The sequence below is a fragment of the Manihot esculenta genome, chromosome 4 (assembly GCF_001659605.2).
Source record: "Manihot esculenta cultivar AM560-2 chromosome 4, M.esculenta_v8, whole genome shotgun sequence".
Classification (NCBI taxonomy): domain Eukaryota; kingdom Viridiplantae; phylum Streptophyta; class Magnoliopsida; order Malpighiales; family Euphorbiaceae; genus Manihot; species Manihot esculenta.
Genome location: NC_035164.2, coordinates 32,714,037 through 32,739,619, shown reverse-complemented (window position 1 = coordinate 32,739,619; position 25,583 = coordinate 32,714,037). Strand labels below are relative to the sequence as shown.

General features: G+C 34.9%; 2 protein-coding genes across 2 annotated transcripts in view; both read left to right on the top strand.

The window, feature by feature from the left end:
- Positions 1-21,990, top strand: part of LOC110612681 (proline-rich receptor-like protein kinase PERK3) — a 24,695-nt gene extending 2,705 nt beyond the window's left edge. Inside the window, exons 5-11 of the mRNA XM_043955775.1 lie at positions 10,165-10,247; positions 10,597-10,974; positions 11,273-11,345; positions 20,921-21,238; positions 21,481-21,564; positions 21,660-21,730; positions 21,951-21,990. Coding sequence (XP_043811710.1) covers positions 10,165-10,247; positions 10,597-10,741 — 228 coding nt within the window. The 3' untranslated portion in view covers positions 10,742-10,974; positions 11,273-11,345; positions 20,921-21,238; ... (1 more) ...; positions 21,660-21,730; positions 21,951-21,990. The remainder of the gene's footprint in view (positions 1-10,164; positions 10,248-10,596; positions 10,975-11,272; positions 11,346-20,920; positions 21,239-21,480; positions 21,565-21,659; positions 21,731-21,950) is intronic.
- On the top strand, positions 20,974-25,583 carry LOC110612680 (proline-rich receptor-like protein kinase PERK3). Its single transcript, XM_021753456.1, has 4 exons — positions 20,974-21,200; positions 22,177-22,300; positions 24,720-24,878; positions 25,371-25,583. The coding sequence occupies exons 1-4, from the start codon at positions 20,974-20,976 to the stop codon at positions 25,446-25,448; spliced, it is 588 nt and encodes a 195-aa protein (XP_021609148.1). The 3' UTR covers positions 25,449-25,583.

Genomic DNA, 25,583 nt, shown 5'->3' with positions numbered 1-25,583 from the left:
GTATTAATCCCTTTGTCACACGATATCTAGTTTGAACATAAGTCATGGTTAATGTCAAACTTATAATGTTCAAACTTATGATTTATTAATCTCTAAGTAGACTGATAAATTCAAATGATATTGATCACACTATCAATTCATTTGAGCACGGTCATGCATTTCTCAGTCTCACTTATCGAGGGGCCTAGAAGATATCTCTCTCAAAAAGATGGACAAATCATATATTGATTGTTCACTTTCCTCTACATAATTTCTATTATGCTCAATCATAACCTTTATGATTGTCCGATTATAGACAACATTTGGTTATGTCAAAACATAACAGTCCTTATGTTAGAAACTATGACAATCTCAAGTCAAAGGATTAAGACATAACTATTTTGAGATTCACTTATGACAATAACCCATGTAGTGATCTCAGTGCGGGTCTATCCAATACTTTGTTCTCTAACAAGTATCTATGATTATTGATTATATCAGCATATACATAATCATCTCATGATTATCAATCAATAATCATACTAGTTATATTTTTATTATTATCAACATAATAATAAGTAACCAGGGATGATAATCATTATTATGTAACATGCAAACAAATAATAATGATAATAATAAAAACCTCTTTTATTAATAACCAACATGACATACAAATAGGTCCATGATAATGGCCTAGGGCAAATACACTAACATCCGTATACATCATAACATATCATACTCGAGGGCTAGTGTGTCATCCAACATCCATCCACAATAACAGTAAATTATGCAATGTATCACATTCGTGAATTCTAATACAAACAATCTAATACATATACATGGCATTCGTGATGCATGAGCATGCTTAAAAAGTTTGATTTGTTTAAAAAATAATAGGTCAGTTCAGTTCTACTCAACTGTGGCCAACGCTCACCTAACACTGACGTAGCTATCTCATTGCAGACCTCTACGGTCTCCCAAGTCCGATCCTACACAGATAGACTCAAATGAGGGACCAAACATAACTTTTACAAGACTCTAAACAACTCTCCAAGAACCCCCTAAAACATACCAAAACATGCATATAAAGTAAGCAGGGGAAGTCTGTGCAGGGGACTTTCGGCGGTCGAAGGTCCCTCATAGATTGGAAAGTCAGTGACTTTCAGGGACAGGTTCGGCGGCCTAAAGCCCTTCACAAATCCAAAAGTCAGCAACTTTCAAGGGCAGGTTCGGCAGCCTAAACCCTTTCACAAATCCAAAAGTCCACACTTTCGAGGGTAATTTAGGCAGCCAAAAGGCTGCCTCTACCTGCAGGTTCGACTGTCGAACCTTCCTTCGGCAGCCGAACCTGGGTTCTCTAGCAAGACAGAACTCAATTATGCTCTAAGCTCTCAGCCACCAAAAGCTTCGATTCACATAAGCAAGAACTCAGAAACAAGAGCACACCCTCAACATGCATAGGGGACATCTAGATCTAGCCTAATCCCCAACATGCAACAACAACGACACAAAAGAAAACATCCTACATCAAAACTAATCTCAAACCCTAAAACTTTTAGAATAAACAAACATGCATCAACAACCCATAAACCTCTTTAAAACTTTCAGAAAATGGAAGAAAAGAAAAGATTTAAACTTTCCTCTTGGAGACATAAAGGTGACAGCAACCCAACTTGAGAATGAGGGAAAACGATCTCCGGAGGTCTCCAAGGTTTAAAACTTTAGATTTGAACTCAAATCTTCAAAAACAATGGAAAACTCATGAATCTTGTGAGAAAAAGATGAAATCTCAACAAGAATCATCAAGGGAAGAGCATGGATTTACTTCTACCCGAAAATGGAGAAAGAGCTCTCTCATTTTCGGGTAGAAAGCCTCTTATAGGTGGCTGGAGAAACCACATTTGGGGCCGAACCTTGAAAGTTCAGCGGCCAAACCTGAAAATTTCCTTCAAAACTCTTTTCTTTCTTTTTAACACAACCATAAAAATTTTCAAATTCATTTTATGAAAACCTTATTTTACCCTTCTAAAGAGATTCCAGCTTCGAGATTCCGGATTCCAATGGGGATTCCGTCGAAAGATTAGAATTTCGATGCCGGAATTTAGCCAGGTATTACATGCATCATAACTGAAATCATAAAATCCATACTAGAGCCCTCATCAAATGCTCCAGTATGGTCAACATAACATGTCTCAAGCTTGGTTCAAACATAAACTCATACTTAAAACTTTTACATATAAGGATCATGAAGCAGGGATTACAAGAAAATACCAGGGCAAAGCACAATTCTAATCCACAAATTAATACATGTCCATAACTATACTATTACTGTAGACTATACCAGCAACTCAGCCGACTTCTTGATCTAACTTTGATTCTACAAATCTGGGGTTGGAGAAAAGGGAATAAGCTACAAAAGACTAGAGAGAAGAACATAAAAACAGTTCAATAAAACATATGATCGTATGAAATGCATCACAACATAAACAATTCACATAAAGATGGACTTGTCACCAGTAACCCTTTACAGATTTCAATAGTGTCCGGCCCACGATGGGTGCTCCTTATGAATTTCTATTAAACATAATATAATATAATATATCAATAGTGATAGGAGCGTAGAATGGGTCTCGACTTGGACTTTCTTTTAAATATTGCCAAGGAGGTATAATGGGCCTCGACCTAGACTTCTGTATCCATCACAATATATCATAACATACTCGAGGGCTAGTGGGTCATCCAACATCCATCCACAATAACAATAAATTATGCAATATATCATATTCGTGAATTCTAATGCAAAATAACCTAGTTACATATACATGACATTCGTGATGCATGAGCATGCTTAAAAAGTTTGATTTCTTTAAAATAATAGATAAGTTTAGTTCTACTCACCTCTGGCTGACGCTCGTCTAGTACTGAAACAGTTATCTTACTGCAAGCCTCTACAGTCTCCCAAGTCCAATCCTACACAGACGGACTTAAATGAGGGACCAAACATAACTTTTACAATACTTAAAACAACCCCCCAAGAAACCCCTATAAATATATAAGAAACACATAAGAAATGAGTTGAAAAAGGCTGGGTAGGGGACTTTCAGCGGCAGGTTTGGCGGCCGAAGGTCCCTCACAGATCCGAAAGTCAAAACCTTCGGGGGTAGTTTAGGCAGCCAAATGACTGCCTCCACAAGCAAGTTCGGCGGTCGAACCTGGGTTCTCTAGCAAGGCAGAACCTGATTCTGCCCTAAACATGCAGCCACCAATTACTCCCAAACACAGATGCAATAGCCTAAAAATCAACCGTACACACTCAACACGCATAAGGGACATCTAGAGCTAGCATAATCCTCATCTTGCATCATCAATAACCCAAGAGAAAACATCCATTATCAACCCTAAGCTCAAACCTTTCAACTAAAAAATAACTAACTTGCATGCATCAATAATCCCCTTAAACACCTATAAAGCTTGCTGAAACTTTCATAAAATAGAAGAAAAGTAAGGATCAAACTTACCTCTTGAAAAACACGAAGGTGACAGCAAACAAGGGGAGAGTTTAGGAGATGGACAGATGAGCTCTAGGGGTCCCAAAAGCTAGGATTTCGAAACACAGCTCAATCTTCAAAACAACAGTAGAAACTCATGAATTCTTTGAGGGATTAGAAGGAATTTTGGTAAAAACGGCAAGGATAGTGCATGAACTTACCTCTGCCCAAAAATGGAAATTCTCACATTTCCGGGCTAAAGGCCCTTTATAGGTGGCTGGAGGAGCCACCTTCGGCGGCCAAACTTGAAGGTTCAATGGCTGAATCTTGAGATTCCTCTAAAACTCTCTCTTTCTCTCTTTTTTAAATACGATTTTAAAAATTTCAAATTCATTTTATGAAAATCCTATTTTACCCTTCTAAAGATTTTAGTTTCGATATTCCAGATTCCGATAGAGATTTCATCAGAAAGTGGAAATTCCGACGCTAGAGTTTAGCTGGGTATTACAGTAGCATTTAAACTTTGACCTAAATTCTAAGATATTTTTTGAAAGTAAGTGGCTATTACACCTTCAATGTTCTTAAGTAATTCAGCAGGCTTGGAACACTATCTCTCATGGTTCAACCATGTTTTTGTTGATGCCTCGCCTACAATCTTGTAAATCTTGCTTAAGTTCCTGGCATCATAATGTTTTTCAAAATGCGATTAATCAGGCACATAATTTACAAAGGCAGCTGTAGGTGTTGTACAATTAGCCTTTTGCTAGTTCCAATACTCATATTGAAGCGTCTTTATTATCTCAGCTTCACTCTCTGCTGTAAAGTGAGGAATGACATTGGCATCAACGTTCCCACATTCAATGGCTCAAAGAAGAGGATCACAATACCACATTTTTTCATGTCTCTATACTCCACCATCGTCAGTACAACCACATTATCTGACTTCAAGATGAGTCAGGTTGCTGGCTTGATCAAGATTTCGTTCTTAGGCCTTTTGTTCGTAATTACTTCTGTAGAGTTTTTACTGTTGATTCTTTGCTGCATTGTGATCATGTTCCCGCCGTTGTACCTACTTTGGTTACGTCGGCTATTAATAAGACCTTACTAAGACCTGTAACTAATGTGGAGATTCAACAGGCTATTTTTCAATTAGGAGGTGACAAGGCCCCCGGCTGGATGGCTTCTCTGGTATTTTTTATCAGGCCTTCGTTATGTTTGGCAGTTTGACACTTTTATGAGATGAACATAACTAATATTATCCTTATCCCAAAGTGTCATAGCCCAATTAGCGTTCATCAGTTTCAACCTATCAGCCTTTGTAATTTTGCTTACAAGGTCATTTTTAAGACAATGGTTAATCGACTGAAATCGTGGATTTCTACGTTAATCCCACCAAAGCAGGCTGCTTTTGTTCCATTCCGGACAATTCAGGATAATATTTTAATTGCACATGAGGTTTTCCACCATCTTCGCACGTCGACCAGCAAACTTCACTCCTTGGCTTTGAAATTGGACATGTATAAGGCCTATGATCAAGTGGATTGAATTTTTTTCCGGAAAGTCCTCACTCAGATGGGTTTTGCTTCCCATTCGGTTCAAATGATCATGCAGTGTGTTACTACAGTTAGTTTTTTAGTTTTGGTTAATGGTATTTCTACTGCTCCATTTCAGCTTTCCCGTAGTATTAGATAGGAGGATCCGTTATCTTCTTATTTGTTTCCGTTTGTATCAAAGTTGCTCTCTTATTATCTTAAGTGCATGCTAATGGGTTTATCAAGGGTATATATTAAGGTAGCTTGTTCTGATCCTTCGAGCCTTGATGTTCTTTTTGCTGATGATACTTTATTATTTACTTGTGCTTCTCGACAAGAAACAAGTACACTTTTTGGTATTCTCCAGTTTTATACCTTAGCAACAGGACAAGCTATTAACTATCAGATATCCCATCTTTGCTTTAGTAAACATACGCCTCCCAATATCAAAGGTGTTATTTTACGGTAGTTTGGAAAGTGAGAGATTTCTTCGTCTTGTCAATATTTGGGCTTTCCAGTTCTCCTATGTCGATCTCGTCAACAAGTTCTCTCATTTGTTCTGGATAAGGTTCGATTGAAAAATCAATCTTGAAAATATAAACTGCTCTCTCAGGCTGGCCGTGCTGCTATGATTCAATCTGTGTTATCTTTTATTCCTTCCTACTCAATGTCCATTTTCTTGTTTCCTAAACAAGTGTCCAAACTAAACAGTTTGCTTTCTAACTTTTGGTGGGGAAATGATGTCCACAGCCATAAAATGCATTGGATTAGTTGGCAATGGTCTTGTACTTCAAAGTTCACTGATGGACTTGGCTTCAGGGATTTTGAAAACTTTAATCTTGCCTGTTTGGCAAAACAGTGTTGGCGATTGCTTCATAACCAGGATAGTTTATGGGCCCATCTACTCAAGGGTATTTATTTTCCTCACTCATCCTTCTGGCATATGTCTCCTAAGCAAGGAAGTTCTTGGATGTGGCAAAGCTTTCTTGCAGGTCGTGGTGTTCTTCGCCTTGGTACTCGCTTGAATATTGGTGATGGTTTGCCACTTCTTTCTGGTCTGATCCTTGGATTCCTTTGATGTAACGATCCGGAAACTGGACCGCTACCGACGCTAGGATTCAGATCGACTTAAGGTCGCCGGAACCCGTAGCAAGCCTACTATGCATCTTGTACTTGATAAAATCCCATACATGATCATACATTTTCATAAAAATTTTAAACTTTTCATTTACCAAGCTTGACCTGTACATACATCATATCCTACAAACATAAAACTCCATATTAGAGTCCTCATCAAATACTCTAGTTAGGTTCACATATCATACATCAAGCTTGGTTCAACATATAACATCTTTAAAACATTTACATAAGATCATGTACAAAAAGGGATTACACTGACATTAGGGCCAAGCACAACACTAATCCACAATACATTACATTACATGTCCACTACTAAACTATTACATCAACATAATCATTACCCTTGCCGACTTCCTGGTCTATCCTGAACCTACAAGCCTGGGAGTTAGGGGAAAGGGGTGAGCTACAAAGCCCAGTGAGCAGAACAATAAAAATAATTAAATAAAACATATGCTTTCATGAAATGCGTCACATCACAAACAATTCACATCACAGATGGACTGACCCAAAAATCCCTCTACTCTGTGCCCGGCCCTCGGTGGAGCTCCTTAGGACTTCTGTTACATACATAAGCTCTGTGCCCGGCTCTCGGTGGGGCTCCTCAGGACTTCTGTTACATAACATAATATCTAAAGGGCTAATGGGTCGTCCTATTGTCCATCCACACCAACAATGAATAATGCAATGCATCATATTCGTGAATTCTAATGCAAACAACCTATTACATCTCATGATGCATGAACATGCTCAAAAGTTTGATTGCTTTAAAAATATAAAAGAGTTATGTTCTACTCACCTCTGGCTGACGCTGGACTAACTCTGAAGCAGCTAACTCACTGTTGATCACCTCGGTTCCTCGGGTCCGAACCTACACAGGTGGACTCAAATGAGGGACCAAACATACTCTAACATGACTCTAAACAACTCCCCAAAAACCCCCAAAAACATCATAAAACATGCATTGAAAACAGGTAAAGGAAGGCTAGACAGGGAACTTTCGACGGCACCTTCGGCGGCCGAAACCCCCTCCAGATCCGAAAGCCATGCACCTTCGGCGGCCGAAAGTCCCTCCAGAGCCGAAAGTCAGGCACTTTCGGCGGCAAGTTCGGCGGTCGAAACTCCCATCCAGAGCCGAAAGTTAGGCACTTTCGGCGGCTAAAACTCCCCTCCAGAGCCGAAAGTCCAAACTTTCGGAGGCGAGTTTAGGCGGCCAAACTGCCTCCACAAGTAGGTTCGGCGACCGAACATTGCTTCGGCAGCCAAACCTGGGTTCTCCATAATGGCAGAACCCGATTCTGCCTCTCTCATTCAGCCACCCAAAACCTAACAACATGCATTCAACTATTCTAAAACATGCAATAACACTTATTCATGCATATAGGGGCATAAAACTAGCCTAAAACCCCAACAAACGACATATAAGCATACATTTAGCAACAAACTCACATAAACCCTAACATTTTAGATCTACTCTAAACGTGCATCAAAACCCTTAACCCCTTCTTAAAACTTACTTAAAACATGAAAGGAGAGAGATCTACACTTACCTCTTGAAGATCGAGAGGAGATGTGATCCAAACTCGGAGATGTGGAGGAAATTAGCTCCGAGGTCTCCAAGCCTCTAAAACCTTGATCTTAGCTCAAAAATCTTCAAAACAAGATGAAAACTCATAAAAAACTTGAAGGATTTGAAGGAAAACACAAAATCAACCATGGGAGGGCGAAATCTCACCTATACCCGAAAATAGAGAGAGAAAACTCGCCCATTTTTGGACAATGGGCCTTTTATAGGTGGCTGGCCATACCACCTTCGGGGCCCAAAGGTGCTTCCGCAAGTGCCCAATGTTCGGTGGCCAAACATGAGGTTCGGCGGCCAAACCTAGACTTTCCTCCATGGTGTTTTCTTTCAAAACTCAATTTTTTTCTTCATTAAAACCATAAAAACAAATAAAAACATTTTAGAAAATCTTTATTTTACCCCTTCTAGAAGGCTCCGACATTCGAGAATTTTGGATTCCAATAGAGATTTCGCCGGAAGGTAGGAATTTTGATGCCAGGGTCTAGCCGGGTATTACATTTGGCATCCTAATTTTTTGCTCCACAGCCTACTTTTTGCTCTCCTAACATCACCAAGGTGGCTGACTTAATCGATCATCATTCTTTAACTTGGCCTCAATGACTGGTACATCTGCTCTTTGATGCTCCTCTTGTCCCTATTATCTTGGCCATTCCGGTTGCTCCACTTGGTATAGTTGATTCCTGGGTTTGGCATTTTACGTCCAATTGGCAGTACACAGTTCGGTCAAGTTATCGTCTCCTGATGAACCGTGCTTATCCTTCTGGTCGCTTTTTGCATTTGTCTAGCCATATATGGAAAAGTATTTAGACTACTCAGGCCACCCTAAGTTACGTATCTTTCTTTGGTTTGGTTTTTATGAGGCTTTACTTGTATTTGCCAATTTTTGCTCCATTAACTTTCAGTGCCTTCCTCTCTTTGCCCAGTGTGTCATTCCCCTTTTAAGACCATTGAACATTTATTTTTCTTTTGTAATTTTTCTGGAGTAGTTTAGTTTCTCAGCCTATCTGGCTATCAGCCTTCTACTGCTGGGTTTTCTACTTTTGTTCAGTGGTGGGCGGATTTGTTGAACTCTTTGTTTTTACATGCTTCTGGCCCTTATCTCCTGACGGTGGTTATTATCACATTATGGCATATATGGAAAGCAAGGAATAATTATATTTTCAACAGGTTGCAGCCTAATTCTCACGCTATTTCTCGCCAGATTTCTTATGATCTTCATCAATTTTAGCTTAGTAGCATTTTTTCTGATCATTCCTCTTCGTCGGCTGCCTTCTCGAGAGTGCCCCCAAATTTGGCCTGGCACCCTTCCCTTTCTAGTGTTGTTAAACTTAATTGCGATGTAGCTTAGTACAATCAGTTTTTTTTTTTGCTGCTATAGCTGTTATTGCATCTGACAGTATGGGCACTGTTCTTTTTGGCTTTGCTAAAAAAACTCTAATGTTCGTCTGTTGGTGCTGGTGAAGCTCAAGCTGTTCTGGAGGGTGTTTTATGGGCATTGGATGTAGGTTATCGGGCTATTAAGTGTGAGACAAATTCTTCTATTCTTCATACAGCTCTTAGTGGTAATCATCCCTCTCTTCCTTAGAACATTAGTTCTACCATATTGGCTATTCTTTATTTTTAGATTCTATTCTTTATGCAGCTCTTAGTGGTAATCATCCCTCTCTTCCTTAGGACATTAGTTCTACCGTATTGACTATTCTTTATTTTTGTTCTAAATTTTTGCATTTCAAGTTTTTTCGTGTGTCTCGTGTAGTTAATCGTTTTGCGGATTTAGCTGCTAAACTTTCTTTACGAAATTTATTGCCTTCGGGCTGGTTTCTGTACAGTTTCTTAGAGTTGTCCCAACTTTTGTAACCATTGTCATCTTTAGCCTTATAATGTATTGTTTGCATTAAAAAAAAAAATTAATTCACAAAAATTTAGTATTATTTATAAAATTTAGTATTATTTATAATTATTTAGTATTATTTATAATTATAACTAATTATAATTAGTTATAATTTTTTAAACTCTTATTTTATTTTATTTTTTGAATTCGGAATTTAAATGTAAATAATTAAATTAAATTAAATAATAAATATATCATATAATTTTATATGATTTAATAATAAATTTATTAAAATAAAATAATCTTTTTAATAAATCATTTATTAATTTTTTTAATTTAAAATAATTATCAATTAATTAAACAAAAAAAATTAAAAGGACGAAGAAAATAGATGGGGTTGGCACCTCAGCGACTTATTATAATATGTTTGAGTGCTTTATTCTAAAATAAAATTAAAATAGAATAATTTTATTGAAATAAATTTAAAATTAAATGCTAGAAACGAGACATTCAAAGTTCTGTAATTATGGATAAAAATTATCTAAATTTATTGTATTCCCTTATAATAAATTTTATTTTAAAAAAACCGCTAATTTACATAAATCCTTGATTCAGGTTGCAGATTTTTCACTTTCAAATTTTTTGCCGGACAGTGGTAATGTTGGCCACATCACCAGTATATTCAGGGGAACTAATGTGTAAGATATATATAGATATATTTATGGAAAAAAGTGTACGTAAATTCAAAAATTGTGAATTCTTGATGAAAAATTATATAAAATTCATGTTCATATGTTTTGAATTCATAATTAATAAATAGGTTTATTTTAAGAATTTATTTATATTGTATCTATTCATTATTAATTTAATAGTCAAATTTAATTGTCACTGTTATAGTTTATTTTGAATATTTTTTTTACAGATTTTGAAAAGTTAAATGAAAATATAAAATAAAATAATCATAAAGAAAATACTAATTTTTGGTTTATATATTTAGTAAACATTTTCTCACTTGTGTTGGAAAAACTTTTAACCTTTTTACTGTAGTTATGCAGATACAGAATTTGGTGATAAACAAAAAGTTTCATATGCATTGGATGTTTATGCTTTTGGTGTTATACTTCTAGAATTGATTTCTGGAAGAAAGCCTACACAAAACAATACTACAATTATTGAATGGGTAAGACACTAATTCATATATTGATTTAACTATAGATTGTGCTAAAAAGAAGTTATTAACAAATACTTTAACTCATAAACATTCAGGCTAAAAGTAGAATTGGACGAGTTTTGAACGATAATGACTGTAGAAGTATTGTTGATCCCAATTTGAAAGAGTATAATAAAGAAGAAATGATGAGAATGGTTTACTGTGCTGCTGCTTCCGTATATAAACTTTCATCCTTTAGACCAAAAATAAAACAGGTAATTAAGAGCTTGTACACGTGGCTGGTAAGATATCGTTATTTTATTTTTTAGCCCTTAATTTGTTTTATTTATATTTTAGCTCTAATTTTGTATATGCTATAATTTATAATGCTTCAGAGGTTTTGAAGTTATTTTTATTCGATTGTTTTTTCTTAATTTTAAAAATTGTTTCATTTTCATCTAAATTTTACTTTTTCTAAAAAAACAAATAACTAAACTTTAATTTACCAAAAATTAGGTAACAAAGTTTAGCAAGTTTACTGTTATTTATATGTGTTATGTATATGTCATACAGATAATTGAAGTTCTTGAAGGAAGTAAGCTCGCCAAGGAGATAATGGATCGACAAGACATCTTTGCTCTGCTGGGTACTTTATATAATTTTTCATTAATTTCTAATAACCGTAACATATTTTTCATTAAGTCTGTTGAAGTAAATGTTTATAGGAAGGTTTACATAGAACAAAGTATTGATACAGTAAAACAATAGAAAGTTATTAAAATGTATTTATAAGTGTGATATTAAAATCGGGAAATCTGTACAAGAGAAATAGGAGAGTCTAGCGCATTAGATCATCCGATCTGATCAAACATTAGGAAGTCCGACTTGTGTAATATACAGGTCAAACTTCTTATATCTCTGATCTTATCTATACCCGGAGCGAGTAAGCCAACTTTACTAGTGTTCGGAGCAAGTAGACCAACCTCTTTAAAGCGCTCTGGTCTCACTAGAGTCATAATTACACGTGCTGTAGGATTGATAGAAATGATACATGTGATGGATAAAGTATGGGTCAAGCGGCTCAGCATTTATTAGTCGACTACCGGCCATTAATGAACCACCTAACATACCTTCCACGACACGTCACTGTCCAATCCGAAAGGACGACTATCAGAATGCCTTAGCATGACTGGAGTATAAATGCCCCTGGACTAATCCCCTTTGGGACAGATTTTTCAGCAACTACTGATGTAGAAAACTCCAGATCCCACCTTATAATCTCAGCCTCCACGAACCAGATTCTTCAGCCTTATTAACTCTCACACCATCCAATTAGAGCTATTAACTTCCCCATAAATCAAATCCTTGCCTACTTGTCTACATCTTATCTCACCGAATCTCAGACATATCAATTGATGCCATATGTGGAAAACGAAAGAAGATTATCCAATCAACCAGAATTTTTCAAATATAAACTCACTAAGATCCACCATGGCTAACCAAGCAACCAACCCATTGACAACCATGAAAAATGAAAATCACTCTCGAAACTCTAAATCCTCAACGCTTTTCTATGACGTTGTTCCCATAGATAAGAAAGAGAAAAAGATGTAATTTTATTGAAGAGAAGCCTCTACTGTGTGTTCTTTACAGTATACATTCGACTTTAAATAAGAGAATTAATAACAGAAGTTGCCGTAAATAACGAAAGACCTATCACTAGTTAGGGAACGAATCACCCTAAGAATCTCAACCACTAGACACATTCAAATAGAAAATATTTACAGATTTCACCTTATATCTCCTTTACTCAAGCCTAAAACACAGCATCCTTATCACTCCTGGGAGACTGAATCTTCCTTATGACTCCCTGATCTAATATCCCCCCTCAAACTATGGCCAGGGTGGAGACATAGTTTGCGTCGAAATTGTGCTAGGCGAGTTTTTGTCATGGACTTTGTAAATATATCAGCGAGTTGGTAGGCTGATGGAATGTATCTTGTGATCAAAACTCCTTGAGCAACGCGTTCACGAACATAGTGATAATCAAGAGCAACATGTTTACTTCGCGAATGCAACACTGGATTGATGGTTAAGTGCAATGCACTAAGGTTATCACCATATAAAATAGGCGGCTTTTCAGGAAACACTTGCAAGTCCTTGAGAAGATACTCAAGCCAGGTGAGCTCCGCTGCAGTGTGAGCCATGGACCGATACTCTGCCTCAGTACTAGAGCGAGCAACAGTGTGTTGTTTCTTGGCACACCAGGAAATGATATTGGAACCAAGAAACGTACAGTAGCCGGTAGTGGATCGTCGTGTGGTCGGACAACCTGCCCAATCTGCATCTGAAAACGCACGAAGAACAAGCGAGGTATCTTTTTTAAAAGAAAGACCATAATGAATGGTTCCTTTAAGATACCGCAATATACGACGAACATATTTCATGTGAGAGATAGTTGGATTGTGCATGAATTGGGAAACAAAGTTTACACTATAAGACAAATCCGGTCGTGTAAGTGTCAAATACTGTAACGAGCCCACAAGACCACGATAGTATGTGGGATCATCCAGTGGTGTCGTCTCTGTAGTACTACCGGTACGTTGAACAAGTGGAGTGGGCATCGGCTGACATTCGACCATCTGAGCTTTCTCCAAAATGGAATAGGCATAGCGAGTTTGATTCAAATGTAACCCAGAATCCGTTGGCTGAATTTGTATTCCTAGAAAATGATGCAACGGTCCTAGGTCTTTCATAGAAAATTCCTTGCTTAAAACCTGCAAAAATGTTTGAACTAGAGCCATGGAAGACCCTGTTAACAACATATCATCCACATATATTAATAAAACCAATAGACCAGCCGATGTATGCAGGACAAACAAAGATGGATCAGCTAAACTGCAAGAAAAACCATAATCAATTAAAAACATACTCAACCGATTGAACCAGGCTCGCGGAGCCTGTTTCAAGCCATATAAAGCTCGCTGGAGTTTACACACATGATTCGGGTAGGTAGAATCTCTCATACCAGGGGGCTGATCCATATAGATATCTTCGGTAAGAAACCCATGCAAGAACGCATTTTTAACGTCTAATTGACGAATCGGCCAATTTTTCACCAATGCAACAAATATAACTAACTGAATGGTTTCCGGTTTTATAACAGGGGAAAAGGTTTCAGTGTAATCTACCCCATCCTGTTGATGAAACCCCTTGGCCACTAGTCTAGCTTTTAACCTATCCAATTGACCATCAGTGTTGAGTTTTACCTTATAAACCCACTTACAACCTATTATATTCCCATTTGTGGGTCGGGGAACAAGAGTCCATGTGTGGTTAGATTGTAAAGCTTGGTATTCATCAATCATAGCTTGTTTCCAACCAACATGTGCAAGAGCACTTTTGACTGTTTTCGGCTCTGGAGGAATATCTGAAGACAAAGACCCATGTAAAGCATATCGGGGGTTGGGTTTGACAATACCTGACTGCGATCTGGTTACCATCGAATGTCGTGGTTGTAGCACTTCTTCCTGTATCTGAGCTTCTGACATTTCAGCGGATGTTGAGCCTGTTGACATCAAACTTTGATTAGAAGGATCACCGTCAGGCAAAAAAGACGCTGGAGCTATCTGTGCAAGTGGTGAAACAGTTGCTGATGCATCTGCTACAATATCTGCCGATGGCAAGGCTGGTGGGCTGGTTACGGACGCTGTATCAGTTTCTAGGATGTTGCGGACGTGACGAGCAGATAAGAAGTCAGCACCTGCTGGTGAAGCAGCTACTGATAAATTGGGTGCTGTGGAAGATGTTGACGCAGTTTGGTCCTGTACTGCAAGTGCGAGGGGCAGCGCATCATCTTCAATTTGATGTGGAATGGGAGCTGCTGAACATGGTTCTGGTGCTGTAGGTGATTCGACAGAATGAACGACACTTCCAGAGGGTATTGCTGATATGATCGGTTCTGTTTGTTGAGTAGGCAGCAGTGAAGGTCCACTTTTATTGGTCAAGTTGTCAATCTCTGCTGGGAAATTTCCTGGTAATGACCCTGCACTATCATCAGAACTTTGAGACAAAACTTTAGTTTCAATGGAAGGTAACCATGAGTCAATGAGCTGAGCAACAAATTGTTTATTAGTGGATGTAGATTTGTAAGGAAAAATGGTTTCATCAAAGCTCACATGACGAGAAATTATAATTTTTTTTGTTTTGGGATTGAAGCATTTGTACCCCTTATGCTTTTCACTATAGCCTATAAAAACACACAAGCACGATTTAGGATCAAATTTATGTCTTTGGGTGTCCCATATATACGGAAAACATTTTGAACCAAATACCTGCAGAGAACTATAATCAAAGTGAGAGTTATGCAACTTATAATAGGGTGTTTCATGTCCTAAAACAGAAGAAGGCAACCTATTTAATAAAAAAACAGCTGTCTGAAATGCTTCAACCCACATAAACAACGGCACATGACTATGGTATAGCATGGTTAAGCCTAATTCTCGAATGACACGGTGTCGTCGTTCGACACTGCCAGTTTGTTCTGGTGTATGAGGACACGATACCTGATGTTTAATTCCCTGTGCAAGAAAATGTGAAGATAATGCAGTGTTTAAGAACTCTCCTCCACCATCAGAGTGAAAAACTTTTATTGTTTTGCCAAATTGCCGATAAACATATTGTTCAAAAGCCTTATATGCAACAAAAAATTCAGATTTTTTCGCAAGGGTATGAGCCATGAGTATTTAGAGTAGTCATCAACCAAACAAGCATAATATTTAAACTTAGCATAAGATAGAACAGGGGCTGGTCCCCATAAATCACAATGGATTTTGTCAAACATAGATGAACTTTTATTTGTTGACAAACTAAAAGAAAATTTACTCAACTTGCCTAACTGACAACTATCACACAAAGATTTAGAATGCAAGGAACCTTGAACATGAATGAGGTTCTTATTAAATAAAATAGAAATTACTGATGACTGAGGATGTCCCAACCGCTGATGCCATATGTCTGCTGTTCCAGTTTTATACCAATTGGAAAAATAGGCTTTAGGGAGTCCTGACAAAATATAAAGATTATGTTTCCGTGGCCCTCGTAGCAGTACCTGTCCCGTTTGTCGATCCTTTACAGAAACAGAAACATTAGAGAATTCACAATTGACGGGATAATCATCAGTTAATTGGCCTATAGATAATAAATTCTTTTTTAAAGCAGGAACTGATAAAATATTCGAAATTGGAAAGTTTTTTTTTTGTTCTATGGTAGTTGTGCCAATACCATCGATAGAAAGAAAAGTCCCATCACCAATGGTTATGGAATCAGGTCCATAGTAATCATTAAGCCTATGTAACAAGTGTTTATTACCTGTCATATGGTTCGACGCACCAGAGTCGGCAACCCAATCAGTGTCAACGATATCAGTATCCAATGTGAGTGTAGTAAGAGCTTGAGCTGGGCTGTTCGGTTTGTTTTGTGGAATCCACCAGCAAATTTTTGCTATATGACCGTCTCGATTGCAGTATTGACACACTTCATCTTTATACTGTTCCTGTTCGGTCGGCGTCATTCTTCTACGGCCTGCCGGAGGAGGTCGTCGCTGTGAGGAGTTCGTGTTAGTATTCTGTCCTTGTCTCTGTGTTTGCTGAGCCTAGAAACCACGCCCTTGAGAATTGAACCTTGGTCGACGATTTGATGAAGAACTGGACGCAGGTTGTCGATTTCCATAGAAGGCCACTTGCGAAGCAATTTGGTCAAGTCCCGTCTCTGATTGTGAGGAAAACCACGTTCGACGTTGATCGTGATTCTTCAATTGTGAAACCAACTCATTATACGTTGGTCGTGGTGGCTTTAGCATTGTTGTTGTGAATGTCTCATACTGGGGACCCAGACTGGTAAGAAGACAGAATATTTTCTCGCCGTCGGGTACAGTTTTGCCAATTGCGGCTAAATTATCACAAATCTCTTTGAATAATCGCAGATGTTCTGTGATCGACCGATTTTCTTCTTTGCGAAAATAGGTCAGCTATTGTCGAAGAGTGAACTCCCGCTCCTGTGAATCTTGGGCATACGCATCTTGTAGTGCGCCCCAAACAGCATGAACAGTGTCCAAGCCGATGACAAGTCCGAGCGATTCCTCGCTTAAGGTTCCGTAGATCCATCCACGAAGCAGTCTGTCAGACTTTTGCCATGTTTTGAAATTTTCTGAATGTTGTGGCTGGTAGTTTTCGAGAATTGGGTTGGGAGGGGAATTAAATTTCTGATCCTCAGGGAAGCCATGATCAAGATGATCAGACAACTCCTGACTTTCAGCTAAACTCAAGACCTGTGCTTTCCAGAGTGGGTAATTTGATTGTTTCAGTTTCAATGTGACGAAATTGGCAACATTAAGTGTTGAAGAAGCCATGATGAGAAGATCGTCACTGCTCTGATACCAAGATAAGAAAGAGAAAAAGATGTAATTTTATTGAAGAGAAGCCTCTACTGTGTGTTCTTTACAGTATACATTCGACTTTAAATAAGAGAATTAATAACAGAAGTTGCCGTAAATAACGAAAGACCTATCACTAGTTAGGGAACGAATCACCCTAAGAATCTCAACCACTAGACACATTCAAATATAAAATATTTACAGATTTCACCTTATATCTCCTTTACTCAAGCCTAAAACACAGCATCCTTATCGCTCCTGGGAGACTGAATCTTCCTTATGACTCCCTGATCTAATACCCATTCCCTCCTACTCAAACATTGCCTAATACACCTTCCACCAGCAATCCTACTCCAGCAAATACCATCCCACAAACACACATATCAAACCAAGACTTACAAGCAATATCCATGCAGCTATAACAAACAATAATGTGAATAAGTCAAATAATGCAGTAAAGGGGTCTCACCCCACCCATAGCAATGAATCCAACGATCACCGCAACCCCTAGCCAAGTACCTACACCAACTTTTGTTTCAAAAACCAAAAACCATGACCAAGCTACCATAGTGCATTTAACCCGAAAGAGAAGAGAAGGCGTGTTTGTTAGGGAGCCTCCAGCCAAATCCAGAAGCCGCAAAGTGAGGAGTCTGATAGAGGAAGACGATGATGTGCAGGAGGGATATGGAATAGAAAGTGAGGAAAAGGGCACTAGCTCAAAAGCCCTGATGACTAGCGGGAAAACCAGTATGAAAGATGAGGGAGTAGCTGAAAAGCTAGAAATGCTAAAGGGAGAGTTGTTAGCCAAGTTAAAAAACCAAACTGGAGCTCAAATGAGCTTGAGAACAACCTCTCCATTTTTGGCTCGCCATCCAGGAAGAGACTATCCCCAAAAAGTTTCAAATGCCAACTATGGGGGCGTATAACGGCACAAGCAACCCCATGAATCATATGATCAACTATAAAACTTTGATGGAGTTACAAACTCATTCTGATACCTTTCTTTGTAAAGTATTCCTAACCACTCTGGTTGGTGCAGCCTTGACCTAGTTTTATAATCTAGAGGCAGAAAGCATTAAGACCTTCTATGACCTGGCTAGTTCATTTATGGGGAGATTTATAGTCAGTGTCCTGGCCAAGAGGAAAACTAGTTATCTAGAGACAGTTAGGTAGAAGAAGGATGAAACCCTAAGGGAGTACGTAGAGTGTTTTAATGCAAAAGCTCTCCAATCCCTAATCTGGATGAACCTAGAGCGTTAGAAGCAATGCAGAAGGGGACTATCTTAATGGAGTTCTTTAGGTCTCTAAGTAGAAAATCTCCAACCACGTTAGCAGAGAAGGACCAGCCGATTCACTAAAGAATCTAGAGAGAAGGACCAGACGGGAGGACGACCGGAGGATTGGAGAAGGGAACAACTAGACCAGAGGCTTGATCAAGGCTTGGGGGCCCTAAACAGATATCGAGACAACAAGGAAGTTGACTGCTAACCTAGGCTCCCTCCTCATCAAGGCATTACCCTATTGAATGTCTCCATGGTAGAAGTGTTGGTTGCTGCACAAGACAAGAACCTGATTACATGGCCAGAACCTCTATGGTCCAATCCCAGGACTAGGAACCCCAACCAGTATTGTCAGTTCCACAAGACCAACAACCACGATATAAACAACTGCTCCCACTCGGAAAGGAAAGGAAAAACATTAAAAAAAGTGTCAACAGTCCCTTATCCTAACTCTAAGCCCTAGTCAAAGCTTCCCTTAACTCCGACTATGGCAAAACTATCTACCCAATGCTTAATAGAGTCCTTATGGCCAGTAAAAATGGTCAGGCCATTCCTACTACAGAAATTTAAGAATCCATTATTAGCCTTTAAAATATTGAAAAATGCCCTGAACAAGCTCAAAGAGGGATCAAAGCCCCAATCTCAGTATATCGCCTTAAAGGCACTCATGAACAGAATAGAATTCGGGATCAACATTCGAGAAGTGACCTGGTAAAACCTAAAAACAGAGTGGACAAACCCAGAAAAGGGAAAAGAAAGGTTGTAATCAATCTGTTTCAAATAGAAAACAAGTCTTCTCTCAGACTGGGCGTCCACTAGATCAGGAGGAGTAGGGAAAGAGAATAAGGCAATCCTTTCGTTTAGATTTGGAGCTTGAATATAGTGAGTCTCCATGGAAAGGAAGGATCGATGGAAAGTTTTTCGAAGAGAGATGGGGTTACCCTAGAGATGATCTTTTCGATCTGAGGGAATGGCAGATGAGCCATCAAAAAAGAAGTAAGTACCTGACATTTGAAAAACTTGAAAGAAGAAGGAAAAAGCAAGAGACTCTAAGAATAGCAAACAGATGCAACAAGAATGACAAAAGTGATGAAAGAAAGGAAATGGAGATGAAGACGTATTTTATACTCAAAATGAAGCATTTATGGGCATTCAAAGAATCGCGCTTCGATGACCCAAACTACGGCAATTATCAAGACACATCTGGGAGGATACGTGCATGCCTCACACATACTTATGGCCACTCCTTGTAACTCAAAATGAAATTAATGGGCACATACCTAGTTGTAAAGTTTAGAATATGATGCACTCCTCTAACCATCATAAATAACAATAGGAGAAGCGAAAGGACATTTGATAACATAATAACAACAGATTTTATTAAGATCGCGACACGTGTATAAGAGAAACAGGAGAGTCTTGCATACCAAGTCATCCGATTTAATCAGGCATTAGGAGGTCCGACCTATGTAATATACAGGTTAGACCTCCTAAACCTGTGATCTTATCTATACCTGGAGCGAGCAAACCGACCTTACTAGTGCTCGGAGCAAGTAGGCTAACCTCTTTAAAGTGCCATGGATCTCACTAGGACTATAATTATGCGTGCGGTAGGATTGACAGAAATGATGTGCGTGATAGATAGAGTCTGGGCCAAGCAGCTCAATATTTATTAATCGAATGTCTGCCATTAATGAGTCGCCTGACATACCTACCATGGCACGTCATTGTCCAATCTGAAAGCACGACTATCAGAACGTCCTAGCATGACCGGGGTATAAATACCTATGGAACAAAAAGGACAAATTTTTCAGCAACTATCAATACAGAAAACTCTATATCCTACCTCATAACCTCAACCTCTACGAACCATATTCTTCAGTCTTATTAACTCTCACACTACCCAAACAGAGCTATTAACTTCCCCGTGAGTCAGACTCTTATCTATGCGTCCACATCTCCTTACCTCACCGGAACTCAGACATATCAAGCATGTATATGTATTTACTAGTCGTCATCAGGGGTGAAAACTTTGGCTCTCTAGGAAGGTCATTAATTAACTAAGGGATGAATCTCATATATACAATTTCTTTTGTATGATCTCTGGATATATATTAATAATATAATGATAAATTTTATAAAATATGATTGTTTTTTTTTTTTTTTGAAATAGAGGGTTGGGGGAGTCGAACCTTAGACCTCTCATATGATTGTTACTATGTACATCTCTCATATGTATAATAATAATAATAATAATAATAATAATAATAATAATAATAATAATAATAATAATATCAACAAAGAAAATGTTCAACTACATTGTAAATTAGTGATATTTGAATAGTTCTCATGACTATAATTAATTATGATTTCGTGATTTCGTATATATATATATATATGAGAACTTCTATTTTTTTTGTTTTCTTAATGCATTTTACTTTAATTTTTCTTTTTATTTATTGAAAATTTTCTCCAAAACTGATCGTGACTGTATTATAACTTGGTCAGGTCAAACACATCGAAATGTTGAAATAAAGGAATATGATTTTATACAACTAGCCATGGCAACTAATAATTTCTCCGTAGCAAATCTCCTTGGCGAGGATGCTTTTGGTCAAACGTATAGAGCTACTTTGGATGGTGAATACGTTGTTATCAAGCTACTTAGGATAACCTCATCAGAAAATACATTGCAGGAGATGAATTACCTTGGCTTTGTGAGGCACCCAAATCTTGTTAAAGTGATTGGGCACTGCAGCGACCGATTCAATAGATTGCTTGTTTCAGAGTTTGTTCCCAACAAAAACTTGACATATCATTTATATGGTGAGCGCTTTTTCATTGAGATATTTATACAAAAATTTATTATAACGACTTGCATCTCCCTCACACTATATTCCTTACCTTATGTCAGAGTTTCATTGCCACCACAAAAATCTGAACCAAGAAAATTATAATATAAATCCTAAATTAATTAAGCAAAATCAAATCATAATAAAAAAAATTTATTCGAAATTTATATTCTAATCTTAATTGAGTTTAGTTCATCTTCTTAACAATATATATAGAAACTCCCAAAAGTTTGGATTGGTCAGAGAGAATGAAAATAGCAATACACTCTGCAAAAGGATTGGAATATCTACATGATCAATGTAAGTATTTGCACTCTTTCAGGCTATTTTTATTTTTTATTATTAATTTATTTTTTATTATAGTTTTTAATTTTTTTAATATATATATTTTTTAGGTACGCCTCAAATCATACACGGAAATCTCACACCAAATACTATTCTTATTGATAATAATTTTGAACTAAAGGTAATATATTAATTTTCGTTAAAAAATAATAATTTTAACATTTTAAATCCACAGTTAAATGTCAAAGTTTTGGAAGATTTTGAAAAAATTATGTGATTTTATTTATTTGATGCTTGGATGTAAGGTAATCTTACTCTACTCTGTTCAATTGTTTTTTTTTTTTTAATATTAGATTGATTATATGGAAAAATATTTTAATTTAAATTTATTATTGATTCAGATGGCAGATTTTGGACTTTCCATTTTTTCTACAGATGATAATATTACCCACATCACGAGCGATAGGGGAGCTCAAATGTAAGATATTTTTACTTATTAATTAAATGATAGAAGATAACTACACTTTAAACAGTTAAAATTTTAAAATAAAAAAATAACAGAAAAAAAAAAAACACCAATTTTAAGTGTTCCTCTACCAAAGATTTTCATTCTTTTTTTCATTGCAGGCATGGGAATGGTAGACGAGGAGGGTCAGAGAAAGCAGATGTTTATTCTTTTGGTGTAATCCTCTTGGAACTAATTACTGGAAGAGGACGTTCAGTTGATCAACGCCGCACAATTCTTAGATGGGTATGGCACTCTCTTATACGCATGGCATTTTTTTATAATTAATAATTTTTTTATTTTTTTAATTTATATAACTAAAAAATATATGATATTTACGTCATTTTATATTTAAATTTTAGATAAATTAATTTTATTTTTATATTTGAATGTAATTTTAATTAATTTTTAAAAATTAAAATGTAAGAGTTTATATATATATATATATATACTAATTAAAATTATTAATTTAATAAATCAATTTCATATATTATTTTAACTCCAAAAATCAGTTTTTCATTGTAATAATATAAAAATATCATGGGTATTTATGGAAATTTAAGTGTTTCTCTTTTTTTTTTTTATATTTATATACATTATAGATATACACATGCCATGCACTTGTAATTCTCTTGTGATAAAATAGAAAACTTTTACTTACATAATAATACTAAAGTTATTACATATCTAATTTTTTAAAAAATTATTATAGCACAATTATAAAGTACACTATAAACAAAAAAACAATATTGTATTAAAAAGTAACTATATCTTAATATAATAAAATATTATTATTTTAGCGATAATATTTTAATTTTCAAATAATATTTTTAATTTAATTACATGATTGATGAATGTATCAAAAATTATAAAAATAAAAGTTTTATTTGATAAAATTTTAAATTATCATTATAAAATGTAATCATAATACTCTAATAGTGCTATTGTTGATTTTCTTTTGTCTATTTATTAAGTAAAAATTTTTATTATTATATATATTGATTTCACATAAATAATTAAAAAATATCTTTAATGTAAAAATATTGACATTAAAATTTAATTATCATATAAATTAACTCAAAATAAAATAAAATATAAAAAATTTAAACTATATATATCTATTATTTTATTATTCTTAATAAATATATTTATATATTTGACAGTGTAGAATTATAATATAAAATTTTCAAGATATGATAATTTCATTTTCTTTCATGATAATATATATATTGCGTTAGTATAACTTTAGATTTTGTTTAAAAAAATATATAATTTTTTTTACTGCAATAATAAATATTACTATAAATAAATATCAATAATATTTTTTTAAAAAATACTTTTATGCTATAAATATATGGATTATAATCTTCCCATACTAAATTATATAGTTTTATTTAATTTTAAATTATTATTTGTTTTTTTTGAAATGGAAATTATTATTTGTTAAAATTATTTTTTAATCCATTATAGCTTAATTTTTTGACATACTAGTTTCATTTTCGCACGTGCATATATATTTTTTATATATTTATTATTTTAATATCAAAATTTTAATTTTTTATTTTAATTATACGAATTAATAAATTTATAAAAATTTATAAATTAAAAATTTTATTGGATAAAATTTCAAAGTAACATCGTAAAAATGCAGTCATAACATTTGACAGTGTTGTCGTTGATTTTCTTTTGCCTGTTTATTAAGTAAAAAATTAAAAAATATTGACATTAAAATTCAATTATTATAAATTAATTCAAAATAAAATATAATATAAAAATATTTAAACTATATATACTTATTATTATTTTTCTTTTATTAAATATATCTATATATTCGAATGTGTATAAAATTATAATATAGAATTTTTCTGATAAACTCATATTCTGTAAAAATAATATATTGTTAGTATCAGCTTAAATTTCATTTTCTAATTTTACTACAATTCTAACTAAGAATTGGAATTGAAATTAAATTTCAAATTCTTTAATTTTAGGAATTAGAATTAAAATTAAATTTTAATATCATTCTAGAATAATTTTAAGTAATTTTTTTATAGAAATAATTTTAAGTAATTTTAGTATAGTTTCAATTTTAGTTGTAATTTTTATTTTTTATTTTATTTTAATTTTAGTTTAAAATATAGTTGAAATCTTAATGATCGCAGATAAAATTAAATATTTTTATATTTATTTTAAAATAATAAATAACTAATATTAAAATAATAATAATATTTATATATAATAAAAAATATAATATTTATTCATACATTTTATTGTATATAAATATATAAAATTATATAAGATCTATATAATATATAAATCATATTATTAAAATTATACAATAAAACTCTAATATCACTAAAATTATTATTATTATTATTATTATTATTATTATTATTATTATTATTATTATTATATAATCAGTTTTTTTATACATTTTTAATAAAGAATCAAAATTAAAATAGTTAAATAATTTTAATATGAATTTAATTCCTACAATATTTTTTTTAATTTTTTAATATAATTCTTCAATTTAATTCAAACTCAAAAGCTATGCACAATTCTACACTCGAATGCATTAAAAATAATTGCAATAATTTTAAAAGAATAGAAGTTTATTTTCCATAGAAAAAAAAAAAAACTAATACTTCCACTTATCAACGTGCAGGCTAAGGATCGGATTGGGCAAGCATTGGACAATAGTGAATTTACCGATCTGGTCGATTCCAGATTGCAAGAATATGATGAGGACGAGATGCTAAGAATGATTTCTTGCGCTGCGGCTTCCGTATATAAATCTTCGCGCTTTCGACCAAAAATGCGACAGGTAAAACCATATATATGTTTGGTAGAATGTTATAAAATTTTAATTGATTGTGTTTCTAATAGGGTTTTCTTAAATATTAAATTTAAGTTATCAATTATTTAATTAAATATAATTACTTATAGTTGATTATGATAAAAGCAATTTTTTGAAAGGTAAAATCATTTTTTTAATAAATTATAAAATCTACATAATCTTATTAAAATATCACATGGATCTCAAAATTAATAAAAATAACAAATATTTTATCATAATATGTTATAACACTTCAATTTTTAATCGCTGGACACAATTATAAACAACATTTAGAAATGATACAAAATTACTGATCAAATATCAAAAAAGAAAGAAAAATATTAATATGTTTACAAAAATTCAAACTTTTAATAATCTATTTGTAAGTTAATTATCTTCTCCCTGTCAATGCTAATTTATTAATTAATTAGTTAAAATTTATACGTTTAAGCATTATTGTCTCATTGCTAATTGATGCAGATTGTTCAAGTCTTAGAAGGGTCTATGCCTTGGAGCATAGTTTGGCGAGAGAATGACAAAACTTTCCTTACGGAGTGAGAATGACAGCAGTTTCCATATCTGCATTACATATATACCCAAGGAAATCTTATATATTTAGATACGAATTTTATGTTTATATGAATTGTGATATATATATGGATTTGAGTTTGTGATTATAACTCCTCTCTTTTC